The 17,790-nt window shown below is 41.5% G+C and overlaps 1 protein-coding gene across 3 annotated transcripts in view; it reads left to right on the top strand.

Annotated features, from left to right (window-relative positions):
* Positions 1-490: 490 nt before the first annotated feature.
* Positions 491-17,790, top strand: part of ST8SIA6 (ST8 alpha-N-acetyl-neuraminide alpha-2,8-sialyltransferase 6) — a 41,380-nt gene continuing 24,080 nt past the window's right edge. The window contains exons 1-4 of one of the 3 annotated variants that reach the window (XM_065666507.1): positions 491-788; positions 1,062-1,157; positions 10,482-10,580; positions 15,727-15,813. In XM_065666507.1, coding sequence (XP_065522579.1) covers positions 694-788; positions 1,062-1,157; positions 10,482-10,580; positions 15,727-15,813 — 377 coding nt within the window. In that variant the 5' untranslated portion in view covers positions 491-693. The remainder of the gene's footprint in view (positions 789-1,061; positions 1,158-10,481; positions 10,581-15,726; positions 15,814-17,790) is intronic. The other 2 variants (XM_065666505.1, XM_065666506.1) reach the window with 2 other exon arrangements.

The following is a 17,790-nucleotide window of genomic DNA, read 5'->3' as shown; positions in this document are numbered from 1 at the left end:
AAAATAGTGAAGAATCTGCAAAAACAAGGTGTCAGCTGGCTACAACTAAAGGCTGTTAGCAAGTATAGCATCTCCACTACCTGCTCCGTTAATAAAGGGGGCTTAATGGCAGGTTGTCACCTTACTAGGTTTCTCATGGCACTAGGTGGCCTCGTGAAAACACCATTAAATGCACTACCAGGTAAAAAGACGCACAAATATTTATTCACCGAACCCGCTGCAAACGCATTCGATAAAAACCCAAGTAACGCACTGCGTGTTATGTATAACCAGAGACCTATTAAAGCTGCAGCGACCCAACCGCACCAGCCACAGGGCAGCGCCGGCCAGGGCAGCGCCGGCCAGGGCAGCGCCGGGCAGGGCAGGGCAGGGCAGCCACCTCAGGAACCGGCCCCAGCGACAGCGCGCTCCTCGCCTGAGGGTAAAGTTTGGCGGGCAGCCCTGCCCCTTCTCCCGGCCCGGCCCCGTCCGTCAGCGCGGCCGCCCCAGCGGGCAGGGCCCCGAGCAGCAGCCGCGCTGGGAGGAAAGGCGGCGGCTGGCGGGGGGGGGGCTGTCAGCGGCGGCGCAGGGCTGCGGGCGAGGGGCGGAGCGGAGAGACCCTGTGCCTGCCATGGCCGCCTCCCCCTCCCCGCAGCCTCCCTTAAATACTATGGGGCGGCCGTAGCTGTGGTGGGTGCTGTCGCCGGGCGCACTATGCGGGCTGTCATCGCCTTGGCCGCGGCGCTGGGCAGCTTGCTGCTCGGCGGCTGCCTCCTGCGGCTGGGCGGGCAGCAGCCCCTCCGCGCCAGGTAGGGCGGCCGCGGTGTCCTCTCCCTCCGCGGTGGGGCTGCAGGGCGGGAGAGCGTGGCGCCGGCTGGGGGGGAAGGAGCGGGACGTGGTGAGCCCCTCGCCGGGAGAGGGGCGCGGCGGAGCCTGGTGCTGTGGCCGCCCGGCGCAGGCTGGGCTCGGCTCGGTTGTTCGCGGCGTGTGAAGGGTTGGCGGGGAGGAGAGCGGCGCCGCTCCCGTCTGGTGATGTTTAATCACTGCTTTTGACAACTTTGTTTTCCCGTCTTGCTTGCCAGGGGCTGGGAGCAGGATGCGGGGATAGCTGCTGTCACGCCGAAAGTGGTGCGAGCCCTCAGGCCGCCCCTAACGCCCCTTCCGCGGACCGAGAACAGGTACGGGCTGACCGCCACCAGCCGCTGGTAGCGGGGTCCGTGAAAAAGGGTCCGCAGAGGCAGAACCCTGCCTGCGCTCCGACTCGTCCTGCCTTTTGTGTTGGCGGCTTCATCAGGGGGAGTGTTAGAGACTTACCAGGCTAAGAAAATGAAAATTCACTCAAACTGCAGTAAATTATCTGCTCATCGGCCCTTTTAATGGCAGGTTTCTCTCCAGTGTTGGTTTTGAGCCCAATAAAATGTTGCGTTTAGCAGTTTTGTTAACGTACGATGCAAAAAAGTGCTTGTTGTATGTCATCTTCCAGGTATCTTTTATTACTCTTTCCAGGAAGGTGGGGCTGGAGATGTGTAATACTGTTACCGTTTCTGTAATGAGTGCTTAGTTAAAAATACCCATTTCTCTTTTAAAATTCGTAGAATTAAGGTGAGACAAATGAGCCCTTTTTCATGTTGTGTAGCATCTTACTTTGTGGGAGCTCTTCCACTTGATTCCATGTCTTGGTCTTAGATCAGTGTTGAGCTTTGCTTTACTGCCTCTTATTTTATACTGTGAAGTTAAATATGAAAATAGTTGTTAGAATTAGCTGTGAGACAAGTTATGTCTCACATGCAGGCTTCACTATAATGACTGTGTTTTCATGCTCTTGATTCTTCACACACCGTAGGAAAACTAATAGCGCAGAAGAGGGTGGTGTAATCCTCACATGAGATATTGCTATCTAAGAAGTAGCTTGTAAATATTTTTGCTATTCTTTTACTTTATATGGCTTCATTACCATTGTAGTTTCAGTGATTATCATATGTTTTTAATGATATCATATGTTAATACATACTACAGGTAAAAAAAACACATGATAAAAATTAGACATAACTGTGATGTCCTGGTTATATTGAAGTCAGTGGTGAGCCTTACCTGAGGCTGCCATCTCACCTGATCTAGCTGAATTTGAGGTTGAAACAACATATACTTTGCCTAAATGAATGCAAGTGGCATTAGTTGTACTAACCATTGCAGTGTACCCTAACAATAGGCTTCTTATGTGTTTCCAGTGAGACACCCTTGTGCTCCGGCCTCAAAATGTAAAACTTTCACAAGCTGTAAGTTTATAATGACTTTCAAAATTAGACTGAAACAAAAGGAACAGGAACGTGCAGAATTCTGACTGCTGTTACGTGCTCCTAGGCTGCTTCTCTTTCCTGTGCTCATTTTTTCCCTTTCTACCTCTATTTTCCACTCCTTACAATCTATTGGGTTTGCAGTATGTACCCTGCTCTGCTTTGTTTTTTGTAGCTGTCACTCCGTTCTCCTCTCCACCCTGTTTTGTGTTATGTTTGTGGTTTCCCTGTGCCCCATCTTCTACGACCCTTCCTTTTCCCTGCTTGTTTCTGAGCTGCAGTCTTCTTCCACTCAGCTCTGTGTGCTAAACCATGGAGTCAAACTGACTGAAAGTGCTGGCAGACAGCATTTCGGAGAGCAGTCTAGCTACTTTCCATCTGCTGTTTAGTACACTCACAACTGGAGCAAAGAAAGGGTAAGCAACGCATACTGAAGTGGGCTGAAAATCCGTGGTGTGTATGGGTCAATTTTTAATCTCTGTAATAAGTGAGCATGAGATTTTAAATACATGTTTTTTCTTTAATTTACTTGGAGGATTTGGGCACTAATTTAGAACTAGTTTTGATCAACTTGAAATTGTATTTCTTTGTGATTGACTGCAAAAGTGTGACAAGTAAATTGCTCACCAATGAAAGTTTCACTCCATCTCCTGTAACTGTGGTGTCTTTCGAGGGATGGCTTGCTGGCTGAATCCAAGAGAGGATGTTTTTTCTCACCCTAGTGGCTATGCTCAGTAAGCTGGCCTGACAGGAGTTCGTGGTGCATGTTTGGTGTATGAGAAAGGAGAGCGAGCTGCTGGACTGACCAGGAGCTGTTACTTAATCCAGAGAGCAGCTGGACTGGGCAGGGAGCCATGCTGAAGGGGTTTGATCCAGGCAGCAGCTGGACTGGGCCTGGCTTAGGGCCATGCTGGAGAGATTTGATCCAGAAAGCATCTGGACTCATTCAGGGGATTCAGACCCATCCCTCAGTGATGGAGATGGATGGTCTGGTCAATAGAATTTAGATTGCAGTTCGCAGTGGGGTTTTGCTGCAGTATTTGTAAGTATAGCAAAAGCACAGAAGAGTCCCTTGTTGCAACAGGTTGTACAGGGGTTAGTGAATTTTTGAATCAGATGCGGCTATGTGAGTATGTTGCTGCATGAAACTAGGACAATCTCTTGGTGCAAATATGGTTCTCCTACAGTATCCCAATAGTTTGATTAGCAGTGCTGTGTTGCTGACACCAATGTCCTTTCCTGCGTCAGAGTAAGAGGATGTGCATGGATGTTTGATTAGATTCTGATCTCTTCAGCAGTTTGATGCGTTTGTCTGGAAAGCTAAGATATTCTCACCAACTTCAGTGGAAAAGGAAAAAAAAAAAGGCACTGCCCTTCTTCAGCTGTAAGTGTAAGTAATCTAGACAATCTTCAGAATCGCAAGCTAATCTTTCTTATCACAATTTCCTGTGCTGTTGGAGGCGTATTTGTAACCAGACATCTCCTGAAGAATCTCCAAAGCCCTATTATTCTGTTGGCTTGCAATACTGAAAGTTAATCTGTTATTTTACTTCGAGTAATTCTTCTAAAAGGATAAAACTGAAGGATGAAAGAATGAAAAACAGGGGATTGGTTCAGACTGTCACAGACATTTAGGCAGCTGTCATGCACAGCAATGTTTAATTAGATAGTGACCAGCCACCTAAAGTTCTCTGAAGATCTGTGTCTTAGTAACTGACCTTGAAGATGCGGCTTGTCTCTTGCAGGACATTTCTTACCACTTTTGCTTGTTAAGGTTAGATCACTTGAACAATGTGACTGCCTCTACGTGTAACTTCCAGGTTCTCTTGTGGGTTTAGTAGGGGTTAGTTAACTAACCCCTGTTAGTAGGGTTTCTTCCTAAAAGAAAAAAAAGGCCAGTGTTAGTAAGATTTCTCTAGTAGTCCCCAGATTTATTCATGGAACCAGAAGCATTCATATCGCAGTACTATGGTTCTCTGGAAAATCCTCATGTCACTGCCTCATAGCATCTTAGTTTTTAAGCTGTAACTGCAAGTACACCTTAAATATGCTGAAGCCAACAATACAGCCAAAAAAAGTCGTCTTGCACTTGTCCCACCTTTAGACCATTGGTCCTCCCCTCACAGCTGTGTTTTTCTGTAGTATTTGTGTAGTCACAGCATTAATAGCAAAATAGAGGGCTCAGTACTGCTTGTGCTTATCAGAGAAGGTGATAGTAGTAAAAGGAATCGGGTAGTCTTTGTTATGAGGCCTAGGTTATACTATGTTAAGCTTGTGCAGAAATTCTAGCTCCTTTTGTACTGTCCAGGGATACATAGCAGATAAATAATGCCAGCTCCTACAAAGGAAGTGAGAACAGTTTTCTCAAGCACTATTTCTATATACTTTGTATACAAGTAATAAGAAGGCAGCAGTATACCCTGAAGAACTGAATATCACTACTGTTACTCTGTTAGTGCCACCAATTTTAAGGCATTTATTTACTATTTCCCTAACTTACACTCCTCCTTTGCAGGTCCAAGGGAAGCACAGTGTAGAGACTGTTGGGGTAATTGAACAGTGGGAGGAAGTGATTGAGGAGCTATGAGTAAACAAGTTAGTATTAATATAGTGTTTCAAAGAGTATTTGTTTCTCCCATTCATCTCTCAGCAGCAGATCTTTATGCAGGCCTAGGGAATAAACAACTATACTTAATTAGCTATGCTACAGAGACCTGTACATTCTGTCTCCTGTCAAAATACTGCATTCAGGCAGTCAGAAAGTGAAGAGACAGACCACAGTTATGAACAGCTTAGTATACTGCAGCGTAATTTGATAGAGCTTAGATTAGTCAGTACTGGTGCCCACTTCACTATTGTTACCCTTTTCAGTATTTTTTTCCCTTCATTCCCGAGTGATGCATGTAGATGTTTTTTAGGAGTGCAGTTCGAACACAGGCCTCATGTGTTTGTTCTGTCTAAATGAATAGGTGTTCAACTGAAAGCTGCTGCCAGGACACATTTATGTTTTGACAGTGGTGACAGGTTTCCCAGCCTCCTTCCATTTACTTGGTCCTAGTGGAACTGCTATGTCATTCTGTCTCTTGCGTACTGTTGTAACATCATTTTAGTGTAAGTACCTGTTCTCTTCACTTTACCCACCACGAGACTCTGCATGTTGCTTGTCATATTACCTGTCATGCGGTTTATGGATTTTTAGAAATAGCAAGTGTCTGATGTATAACTGAATACACTGGAAGGTCTTCCTTCAAAATGCAGCTTGTCTGAAAGACCTGATCTAGCATTCCTTAGATAAGCAAAACCGCCATGGGAACTTGAACAAGGACAGTAGAATCAGTCTCTTTCACAGTTACTGTGATTAATGTTACAAGACAAACTCTTACTTCTGTGGTTTGATAAAGCCATTTTAATAGTCCATTTCACCAAGCATTTAAATTGTGTATTGCCTTATTAATCAAGGTGTTTTGAACCTTAAAAATGTCACTATATTCTTATCATCTGATTAATTTGAAATAGTGTCAGAGATAGCACTTTAGAACACCCTTCCTAGGGAAGTATGGGTTACGGGTTTTTAACAGTATTCAACTAATAGACTAAGAGATTCAAATATAAATTAGTCTGTTCAAGGGAGAGATTTAGACAGAAGGTGTTCACAGTCTGGATAGTGTTGTTGAGCACCACTTTGCTAGAAGGATATAAATGTACAGTTTTGCATGCAGAACTTACCCTTTTTTAGCTGGAGATGCTCAGCTGGAGCAGGGATCATAGGTCCTGTGCTGCTTCAGGCAGACAAGAGCAGAAAGCTATAGGAAAAGTGTAACAACTGCTTTTGCTGGGCATGGAGTGAATGGAGTCAGTGAGTGAGATTTTTCCATGTGTTCAGTGTGGGCTTAACTCCTGCTGAAATTAGGGGTGAAATTCTTGCTGCTTTTAGTGCTGTCAGACAATCCAGTTCTGAGCTCACCCTGCATTCTATGAGTTGTTTCCAGCTGCTTTTTTAGGAATTCTGGAGGATTGGCCTTTCAGTCCTGGGCATGTCTTTATGTTACAGCATAATTCACAGCACTTGATGTTATTTTTCCATTTTTACCTGTCCCTGTCTCCCCCTTCATACTTTTTTCATCCATCTTCTGTCCAACCATTTTCCTACTCTGGTAACTGTTTGGCGTTTAGTTTGGTTTTGTTTTCAAAGAGCTTTCCTTTCTCTCCCTACATCACTGCTCCCTCAGTATACCTGCCTGTTTGGTGATACCTTACACTAAGGCTCCCTATAGAGTCTCAGGGCTGCATGCTACAGGTATAGCAAAAGGGGCCATGTAGCTCCTGTATTTCTTATTCTAAGTGTGGGTGCAATAGTCATCTTAAAGAATTTTACAGTTAAAGGAATTGCCGTCTTCCTGAGAGCAAGATATAGAATAACAACTTGCTGATAAATATGGCACATGGTCTTAATCTACTGTGGATTTATTAAAGTACAGATGGTGTACTTTCAGAGTTCCTAGAATTACCATAGGAAGTATGTGGTCCTCAAGCTGTTCGTATATGATTAAAAAAAACCCCTGTTTTTCAGATTCTGGCCAGTGATGTTGCCTTTGAGAACATCTAAACCCTAAGGGAAATGCAGCAGAAATTTCACTGTTTCGTCAGTTTTATGAGTTCAAGACAACAGGATATAACAAGGTTTCCACTTCAAGTTCTCATCCAGCGTCTGTAAAATTAGTTGAATTTAGCCTGATATCTGTGTTGCTGAGCATGTTACCTGATTTCATTGCAGAAATGTTAGTGCAGTTCTAAGTATTGAACAAAGACTGTCATGCACTAGGTCAGGTAAATTCATTTAGTGATAAATGTTGCCTAGCATAATTGTCATAAGTGTTCAGAAATCTAATCTGAGCCTGATGTCTGCACAACTGTGCAATGAATAATGCAGTAAAAGTCTGGACTGCCCCCTGCACACCCCTTTTCTCTGAATGCGGAAATCTTTCACTCATGAGAAGCAGAGGCTACTCTGACACTGAAATAGAAATTCAGAAGTTTAACTTCTACTTGGATGAGTCATTGCTTTGCATGTCTTGCAGATAATTTGTTTTGGTTTTGTTTCCTTTTACACCATATAAATAGAGTGTTGAGTGAATTTTGTGTGGAAAAAGCCACAGAAGCAGCATTTTGCTGATCTATCTTGTGCCTGCACTGTATGGATAAAGAACTTAAAGTTCACGTTTGGTTTTCTCCACAGCTGTGCCATTTTCACCAATCTACTTGTCATGGGAAGGGAAGACTCCTTATTCTTTTTTTATTCCCTTGATTGCTGTAAAAGTGATTGGCAGGATATAATGATGAAACGGAGCAGGAATTTATTTTGATCGTTCTTTATCTGACTTCTTCCTTTTTGAAATTTTCAGGTCTTGAAAATGTGTGCGTAAAAAGCGATTGCATATTGAAAAAAGAGGCAATTTCCTTTGGTTGATCTTAGTGCTATGAGTTTAAAAAGACTAAATGGCTGTTGAGTAAAGCTTGTGTTTGGTTGAGAGAATATTTATTCACTGCCCCAGTGATCTCAGGACATAAATTAATAGTAAGCTGTAAGGACCTTGTAATGATTCTCTGTACGGTGTTGAAACCTGCATGTGAAATAATGTTGGTTGTCTGACAATGCTGCAAACATACCTCACAGTGATCTGATCAAACCTAACCTCCTGATCTTCCTGGCAGGCTTTGTGTGTTAAAGGAGGTCTTCTCTGGCCAGCTTCTTGATTTTCAGTTGTAATGAAAAACTTAAGCCAAGTGCATGTTACTGCTGCAATTATGATATCAACAATTCTCTTTTTTCGAGGTGCTGCTTATGCAGCTAAGCTTTGCCTTTAGCCGTTTCCCTTACTTTAAGCTGCAGCTGCAGACCAGTCATTCGAGTTGGCTGAGTTAAAGAAGCAAAAGGGAGGAAACATGATTTAGTGCTAACTACATTTGTTTGGGAACTGGTGTTAGGTTGTTTAGTGAAAGGGCCCATCTGGTTCTTCTGTGTAGACAGAACCATTCAGACCCAGCTACAATAAACCTGTGTTCGTTCATAAATGGTGTAAGCAGAATATTTGCTGGCACTTGCTATGTGAGATCTGCAGAATTGTTTGCTCTGAACTGTGTGCTCTGAGAGCCTTCTGTCCTCACCTTTATATGTCATTCTTTGAAAAGGAATTAGATGAGGAGCTGTATGCAAGACCAGCCAAGGAGCTCTTGGTAGGTAGTGCCAGCTGTTGCTAAGTATTGCAGTCACTGCAGAACTGAAAGGACAGAGGTTTACATTGTGTTGTCTTACCATTACCCTCAACGAGGAGCATACAGACTGCTTGGTTCCTTAGGGGCACTGAAGGTATACTGGGAAGAAGATCTTCATGGTGGAAATAAAGGGAGAGGGCTTCTGCAGCCTGTATTCTGGATGAATTGCTCCTATGGAGTGACTAAGTCATTAAAAAATTCACAGGTGATGGAAAGAGAAGGACAGGTGCTTTGTTCCTTTTCCTCCCCTGTCATAGCTATGAGCATGCCACTCAATTCAGTAGCAAAATTAACAAGCATTTATTCTGCTCTCTCTTCTTCAGTCAGCCTTTTTCTTATTTGAATTATTTAAGATGTTTTGAGAAGGCTCAAGTGGGACCTTACCAATACCTGAAGGGAGGGTGCAGAGAGAATGGAGCCACATTGTTCTCAGCGGTGGCCAGTGACAGGACCAGAGGAAATGTCCACAAACTGAAACACAGGAGTTTCCCTCTGAGCATCAGGGAAGACTATTTCACTGTGAGGGTGCCTGAGCACTGGCACAGGTTGCCCAGGGAAGTTGTGGAGTCTCCATCCATAGAGACACTCAAAAGCCATCTGGAGATGGTTGTGGGAAACTTGACTCTAGGTGGCCCTGCTTGTGCATGAGGTTGGACCAGATGACCTCCAGAAGTGCCTCCCAACCTCAGCCACTCTGTGATTCCGTGACTTGAAATGGCATCTTTCCCAACTAAACTTCAAAATCAGCTTGCCAGAAATCTTGTTAAGTGGTCAGCATGTTTTAACAGGTGAAGGCAATGGAGTTTTGGTCCTTGTTGTTAAAATGAATCATGGTTCAGCAGCAGGACACATTGTGTACAAACCAGAAAGACTGTTTCTCTTTGTGTATGAGTGCCTCTGTACAGAGATGGCTTGGTTGTTCTGTGTTGCTAAGAACAGCACAGGTTCTGTTCACTGCTGCAGCTCACGCCCAGGAATGAATGACACAGCATCTGTCTTCTGTATTTCTGTTTCTGGTTTGGCCTAATAGGTTGCAATATTCAAGTGGTCTAAGTAGTGAATCAGTAGAAAGAGCCCAAAAGGAAAGGGGAGGGGAGGAAGAGGGAAGGGTGAAGAGGAGCAAGAAAAATAGAAAAGCTGGAGGAAAAACACGATAAAAGACAGCACACACGGCAGAAGGCTGGTGATAGAAGAGAGTGATTGTATGAGACTGAACCTAGATACAGGGTGAACAGATGTGAATGGAATAAGACACTGGTATCTTGGTCATTCACTAATTTCCAGCTCAGCCTTCTATTAGGGCTACCAGGGCAAGGGGACCACACAGGAGCTTGGAAAAAATAAGGCAACAGAATTTAAAGATCACTGTCTGGCACTTGCCTTGGCTCCTTTTACAAATGTTTATCCTCACTGTATAAATAAAGAATAAGCAAGGGAGGAAGTATTAAGCTCAAGAAGTTAAGGTCCAAGTAGAAAGATCCACTTCACCTGTGGTGTTTCCTGTATATATTATATTGGCTCTGAATACTGCATTTCATCAACAAGTTTAGGAAATTGCATCTGCTAAATATTTTACTGGTGAATATTTTAAATATCTGCAGAACATAATCTTCCAGAGGCTTCCCATTTCATTTCTCTTTCTAATTACATTTTCTGATTACAGTGTGAAGCAGAAAACATAATTCAGACTATGAAATAGGGTTACTTTAAAGAATCAAACATTTTTATAGTCACTAGCAGCAAACTCCCCTTTTATACAAGAGCTTCACAATAAGTCAATAAGATTTCTTTGCTAATGTTTTCAGCTAAATCAGTGGTTATTAATCATATTGGTATAGCAAAAAAAATGTGACAGCATTGTCAGGGTATGTTCTGTCTTCTAAAGTTTGTTGCTTTTTTGTCTCTCTCTTTCCTCCCCCCCCCCCCCCCCAACAGAACAGCTGTTAATAAAAATGGAATTTACCAGTTTGAGCAGACTTCAAAATGTAAGGCAATTCAGGACAACATTTTGTCATCATCTACCAAGAAGAAGAGGTAGGTGTTTGCTGTGCTTTCTGCTTTGTTTGTTTTAAGTAGGAGGGTAGAAAATTGCCCTCTTTCACATAATTCTTGATGATATTAATGTGGAGCTATACAACAGGAAACTGAAATTATTTAACTAATGTTTGCCTGCATTTTTTCTTTCACATGAATTAGATTTAGTCAAGGTTGTATTTTATTTTTCTTATTTTCACAATATAAGCAAGATTTCTCCTTGCCAGTTAGCAATGTTTTATTCCAAGATAGTCACAAAAAGGTTGTACAGAATCTGTGAGGTATAATTTCATTCTTGAGTGTCTTTTTCCTGATTGGTGAACACTCCTGCTATTAGCAACCTCAGTTAATAGGTTCTTTTCAGTGTATTCACTAGAGTAAGTATGGAAATGTACTAGTATAAAAACTTGCTAATTAATTTTACTTGTTATAATGAATGGTTCACAAGAAAAAAATACTCAATTTTGGCTACATTGAAAAAAAAAATCCCAAATTAATTTTGGATTTTAATCTTCTGTTCTGCCTTTTCCCAACATGGAAAAAAGATCTTTGATATCAGCCCTGCTCAAATTCCTTGCCACTTTCTAAAGTGAAAATGGGAGAAGCAGCACATTGCTTTTGACATGTAACATTTTGCCTATATGGATGCACCAGTAAATAAAACATTGTAAATGAGAAAGGCTTCCCATTAAGACTGGGTTCTAGCTTAAAATTAATTATTTTACATGATTACTTTAAAATTGGAAGATTGAAAGCTCTTGAGGGGGACAACTAGTCACATTAGTGCCTCCAAAATCCAGCCATAGCAATATAAATGCTGTTATTTCTTCCATGTGGTAGAAAATTGTACAGGCTGCAGCAATGCAGATGAGCTCTTCATACCTAGAAGTATGGAGCTGAGACTGTAGGAGAAGCTCTACGAAGTGTGAGACCTCTATTCTGTGGCTAAAGAGAAAGGAGCTGCGCCATTTAACAAGGCAGAAGATGAACTAGGCAGGTAGGAAGAGAAACATGCTTGGAACAAAGGAGCAAGGGATTGCTTTGTGCCATGAATATTGCAACTCATCGCCTTTCACTGAGAGGAGCTTCAGGGATCTGTGTTGCTTTTCTGAATTGTGACCCACAGGCATGGTATATAAATGCTCTATATTGCAGTTCTAGACTTTCAGGGACACTCTGGATACTCCTTCCTCTTAAGTTGGCAGAAAGGGAAAAAATAACTAGTTTAAAGTTTGTCAAATGATTTGATAGTAAAAAACACGATGTAAGTGGGAAGCTGTTATTATTACAGCAGGTATGTGCTGGTGGTGATAAACAGCCTGAAATGCTGAGTTTTGCTGGCAATTCTCCATTTTTATTCTAGAGCAAGCCCTGTGCACACTCTCCTGAGGGCTTTAAAAACTAACAGCTGTTTTGGTACTATTAAAGTGTCCAAAGGCAAAAGGGACCTTCCTTTTTTCTTGCATTTCCTGTAGTTATTTCTCTTTTTATTTGCTTCTTTCTTGAACATGAGCTGCCAAGTAGGAATATCTCATTTTTTTCACTCCTGCTGCTCAATTTTCCTTCTAATTCAAATAGCTATTTCCTCTCTTCCCTCTCCCCCCCCCCGCCCCTTCCCCCAGTAGTTGCTTAGTTTTAGCAAGTAACCAGTCGGGCTGCATCTGTCTTCCTGTTCTAACATTTTACCTATTGTCTCCCTATTTTCTAAACACTTCTGTCCTTGCTGTTGTCCTTTAGATATCTGCCAGAAATTAGAAGGTACTTATACTTCGTCAGTGCCTCAACTGTGCATAATGATTCTACCTTAGCCACTGCAGTTAACATAGAAGGTCACTATGTACCTGACAAGTACTATAGACAAAAAACCCTTCCAGGTGTTATTTGTCAGCAAGGCTCTTACAGTATGAATTTCCTACAAGAGCAAGTTATTATAATGGCTGTGGTGCAAGTGGTAGACAAAACCAGAACAAAATGTGTTTCATTCACTATTCTCAGCACTGTAATTGTTGTCTTGTCTGCATATTTTCATAGTTCAATTTACCTGAGCTTTTTTATCTTAACAATAAACCCCTTTTAGCATCAGTGAATAAGTGCTGTAAGCACTTGGGTGCCAGTGGAAATATAGGTATTGTTCCAGCTCTTTAAAAGGGAACAGTGGAGGACTGTCTGGGTTACAGCAAAGCCGTGGAATGATACCCTGATGTCCTTCTGGACTGTTTTCGATTGGAGGAATGAGCCCCCAAGGCTCCCTTAAAGCAGGAATGCTAAAATAGGCTTTCTGAGAGGAAAACAAAGCTTTCTGGGCTGTAAACCCAGCTGCAGCAAATCCCAGAGCTTCACTCTGAGTCTCTAAAAAAATTAATCAGTGGGAATATTGTCTGTGTTAAAGTAGAGCTCATTGCATGGAAGCCTTATATTGGTGTGAGCAGATGTAGTGGCTGTGTTGCAGACCTGTTGTTGCTGGGAGCTGTCCCCTGTCCCCCAGCACGTGCTGCTGGGATGTCTCTGCCAGCGCTGGCAAAGATGAGTTCTGACAGTCCATTGTGCCTTTGTAAGTCACAAAAGGAGCAAAACTGGATGTGTCGGGGTGAGCAGAGGTGGTGGTCTGCCTTTTAAAACCTGCATGTGGTGCTTTTCTGGGTAAGCTGCTGAGCTTAGAAACCTCTTGCTGAGCAAGAGTGATTCCATCCAGTAGACAGTAGTGGAAAGGCAGCAATGTTCTTGCATTGTAATTGGTGTTTTTACCATAGGTGCAGCTTCTGTTACATGTATAGGAAGGTCCTTACAGTTTCTGACAGTGAGTGCCTGTGTTTCTCATGAAGCCTCAGAACTAGCATTATTGGTGATGCTTTGATTTTTCTCCTTACTAAATGTTTCCCTGTAAGTTGCTAATAACTTGTCAGTGCATGCAATTTCTTTCTGAGATGATGGTAATTTTTCTTTTCATTTCTGAGTCTGATCTTCATCTTATCAATGTCTTTAGGGTGGAATTTGCTTTTTCTGTATTTTTTTTTTCTCCTGGATAATTATAGTCTAAGTAACTCTTCATGCTCTGTTATCCTATTAATTTTTGGAATTTATACAGAAGTCCCAGCATCTAAGAGTTATTTATCCTTTAGCCCTAAGGAGTAAAACTAGATAAATGATTAAATATTAGCGTAGCCTATTTTGGTCCTGTGCTTCTATCCCATCTTCCCCCCAACACACACTCCCTTCCTGCCCTGTGCTGGTACTAACACTTCCCTGATGCCATGGTGAGCCAATTTAGGTAGCAGCTTCAGCAAGAAAGCAGTTCCATTTTCTCTGGCTGCAGTTCCAGGGCTGCTAATACAACATACCAGCATGCAGCTGCCAAAATAGGAAGGCCTTGTTCCCAGTTTCTCTGCTGCCATCACTCCTTGCTTATAGTGGCAGTGTTCGTCAGTGGTATCTTTCCTGATCTCATTTAACACACTAAAGAAAATTTATTTCCATATTTTTTATTTTTTTTTTTCCTTCTGAGGTTGTTGATTTTGGTGGGATTTTTTTGGCATGGTAGTAACTTAGTGTCCTATGAAGGCATTTGACAAGTGTAAAAGCTGGTAGAAATAAAACCAAGGTGGAGTCAAGTAAGTGAGTGGCACAAGGGAGACAACAGATTCAGAGTTGGACTGGAAGGACGAAGCATGTGCTGCACCAGGTCAGATCAGCTACAGCTGCAATGAAACTAGTTTTGCTCTTCTCTCTTCTGCCTGTTCATTCCTTCTCTCTGAGCAGAGCAAGAGCTCAGTAAAATCAGTTTAGTCACAATCATCTAGTTCTGTTAAGAGTCTGCTAAGTCTGGAGAATGAAAATCATACATGTCACAGGAGGAAACTTGAGACAAAGACCAGTTCCAATGTGGTATTCCTCTTAGTAGTTTAATTTCTTTTTTCCATGTGGAAATAGGACATGATTTTACTCAGGGGTAGATAAACAAGTCATCTTTAGCAGCTGAGTACTTTTATGAAGCAAACAAAAAAAGGGATCTGTTTTTTTAAATGTTTGCCATAAAGCTTTGGTACTAAAAGCGTGTTGAACACAGACAGAGAATGAAGCTTTTGGGTCAACCTCTCCTGCTGCAAACCCCCACAGCCTTTTTAATACTCCTTTTTAACAATTCTTATACTCCATTTAAAAACCAGTGAGGTTTCTTGCCATCCGTAACTCTTGTAAAACTGTTCAAAATACTCACTTGTAAGGTCCAGCTTAAATAAACTCATGATCATTTGGTTTTGGGCCAGCACTAAGCCATTTTTGCTAAAATAATAGAAAGTAGATCTTTTCTGCAGAGGTGAGTCCCATAGAATTAGTAGTCATTGCATCCATGTCATCTCTTCTTCCCATTCCCCACGTCCTTTTCAAAACTATGTTAGGATCCAGGCACAAATGGAAGAAGTAGTAACATTAAGCCTATAGGGGAAGAAATGTCTCCATTCTTTTAACTTACGTGGTCTGAAGTATTAAACATATGGACAAATACGAATCTCCTGAAAAGGTTTAAAGGGAAGTGAAAGCTCTTTGGTTACATGTAACAATGTAACCAAAGTTCTGGTTGTTGTAAAACAATAGATTGTTTAGTTTAAGAGATAATTTGAAGGAAATTTACATCTGAAAATACGGGTCTGTGTTCTTAGATGATTGGACTGGGCTTTAGGGAGTCTATAAGGTAAATGGAGGAAAAGGCATAAGAAGTGTCATGTTTTATCTTGGCTTGCAAGAGCCACAATTGAAAACATTTTGAAGTCTTGAAACACCAAATGTAAGAGGGTTTTTTGAATTATTTTGAACTTATGCACTTGAGATTATTTCAAATAACTTGAAGGTATTAGTGATCAAATATTGAAGTTTGAAACCAGTGTACTTTGGAAAGTTTCTGAAAAGAAAAGTTCATTAGGGCATCACTATTAAGAAGAGATGTTTAATAGGTCGCGTTAATTAAATGAGGATAGTACTGTTGCAAATTACAAAAATAAAATGGGTCATAGAGTTCTAAAAGCAACCTATTATATATGCACCGTGCACATTATTATTAATACATTCATCATTTGAATGTTTTAGAGACTGTTTCTAAATATATATACAGCTATAGTCTAGTGTTTGATGTTGTTACTGTTGCCTTTTTTAGATATACAGAAGACTATTATCTTCACATTGTCACAAAACTGCAGAACTGCACCTGGATAAGGAGACCAGAAGAATCTATGAAATTCAGGTAATTTTCATTGTCTCACTTAGAAAAACAGTTTACCCTAGATTTGTATAACAAGCCATAATTTTAAATCTTCCCTTCTGAAAACATAATTCTGTGTTGCTTTTAGACTACATTTGTAGCTATACGTTTCTATTAACCTTTTGCTGTTGAGGCTCTTCTTGTTTGTTTGAATTGAACTGTGCAAACTGAGTAGGACAAACCTATGCAAATGAAGCAATTTCACCCACCTCCACTGTAATGAATAGCTAACTAACTTCGGTAGAATTGATTAAAATATTCCTAACACAAAGCCTACAATATTTAAAAAAAAATCAGTAATGTGATTTTGTCCATCTGAGCTGGCACTCTGGTAAAAGACTGTGTAATGAAGCAGTGTATTTCTTACCCCAAGGCTATTGCTTCTATTACAGAAATGCCCAAAGCACTCATTAGATTTGATGCTGCATGTTAGGTTTGAAACCCCTGAGCATGTAAGCATGTGATTACATCTGTCCTTTTTCAGGATGGCACATAAATACATGCTCAGTAGGGACGGTGGTCCCTGAAAAGCTTCCACTATCATTTGGAAGTGCATCGTGCTGATTTTAGACAGCAGCTTCACTGTGCCAACCCTGTTTTCTCCAGGGTGAATTTCTCTCTTGAATTACATTATTACATGGAACAGAATTAAAGGTTCTGTCATGATCATTAAAAATAAACTGACCTGTCTTCCACCTCTGGAGTTAACCAGCACTGAAAACTGTATATCCATGCCCAGCAGGATACCTTTGGAAGAAGTAATTTTGAGGTGTGTGTGCGAAGCTTTCTGTGTTACATAGATTGCTGTGTTTGTTGTGTATTGTAACTGACTAATTGTGTTTCCAAAAGCTGAGGTAGGAGAATACACACATGGTTACGGTTTAAGAAACTTACAATTAACTTGGACAGGCTTTAGCTGTGCACAGGGATTATCAGAGGTTGATAAGGAGCTGTAGAAGCAGCCCGTTCTGTTTAAGAACAGGCAGGTGTCCTGTACAGAGTTGACAAGAGGTGAAGCTGCTGTCATCTGCTCTTCACCCTGCTTACATTTAGGCTTATTGTTGTCCAATCTTTTTCTTTTAAACTTTTCCTTCCAAACAGACCAGTCACCACTTGCAAGCAATTTGTTCATATGGATACAGCCCATGCTGCAATTCTAATGGCAGTACTGCATATTCTTCTGTCCCTATGATATTTGATCTGCTTTGATATCATCCAAAATTTCCATTGCTATGACCAAGGACTGGTACTTCAGTGTAGAGCATTGCAGATGATCATTTTACAAAAGATGCGTGCTTTTGCATCAGTCTTTTTTCTTTTTCCATTGTCTCAAACTCCTGTCTGTTGTTTTTTAGAAATAGGACATTAAAATCTTGCAATTATCCCTGGTCCCATACCCTACTGGAGACTTCCAAGGCTCTTAGCAGTTGGTCAATAGAGGCTTTTAAAAAAATGATTAAAGAAAGAGAGAAACAAATTCAGTATAAAATTTACTGTATAAATCTGTGTACACTCCATGCTTTTTTAATCAGATTTTATCTTAAGCACAAGAGCCTGAAACTAGCTTAGTGAGGACACGCTAGCTGAGAAATGATGCATTGACAGAGCTCTATGGGGTACAGAGCTTCTAGAAATGTGGTGTAATAAATGAGTTAATAATCCCTTGGCAGTACATTTCTTCTTTTTTCTAACTTTGCCTAGTGTCAGTAATGCATAATAATTGTGTGTTACAAGTATTACTCAGTTCTAAAAATCTCATTGAGTAGGTAGATAAATACACCCATTTTGCAGAAGAGGAAATTAATCTCGGAGGGGCTGTGCAGCAGGCATTGGATAATATAGCTAGCCACCTTCAGGAGCAGAGCTTGAAGCTGCCTGTGTCATACTACTCACCTGCCAGTGCCACCAGAAGTCTGCCTGCTGACTACACTGCAGAGAACATGCTTGACTTCTTTTCCT

The sequence above is a fragment of the Lathamus discolor genome, chromosome 2 (genome assembly GCF_037157495.1).
Source record: "Lathamus discolor isolate bLatDis1 chromosome 2, bLatDis1.hap1, whole genome shotgun sequence".
In the NCBI taxonomy this organism is placed as follows: domain Eukaryota; kingdom Metazoa; phylum Chordata; class Aves; order Psittaciformes; family Psittacidae; genus Lathamus; species Lathamus discolor.
Note: the sequence above shows the minus strand (reverse complement) of the source record. Positions and strands in the feature narration are given on the sequence as shown.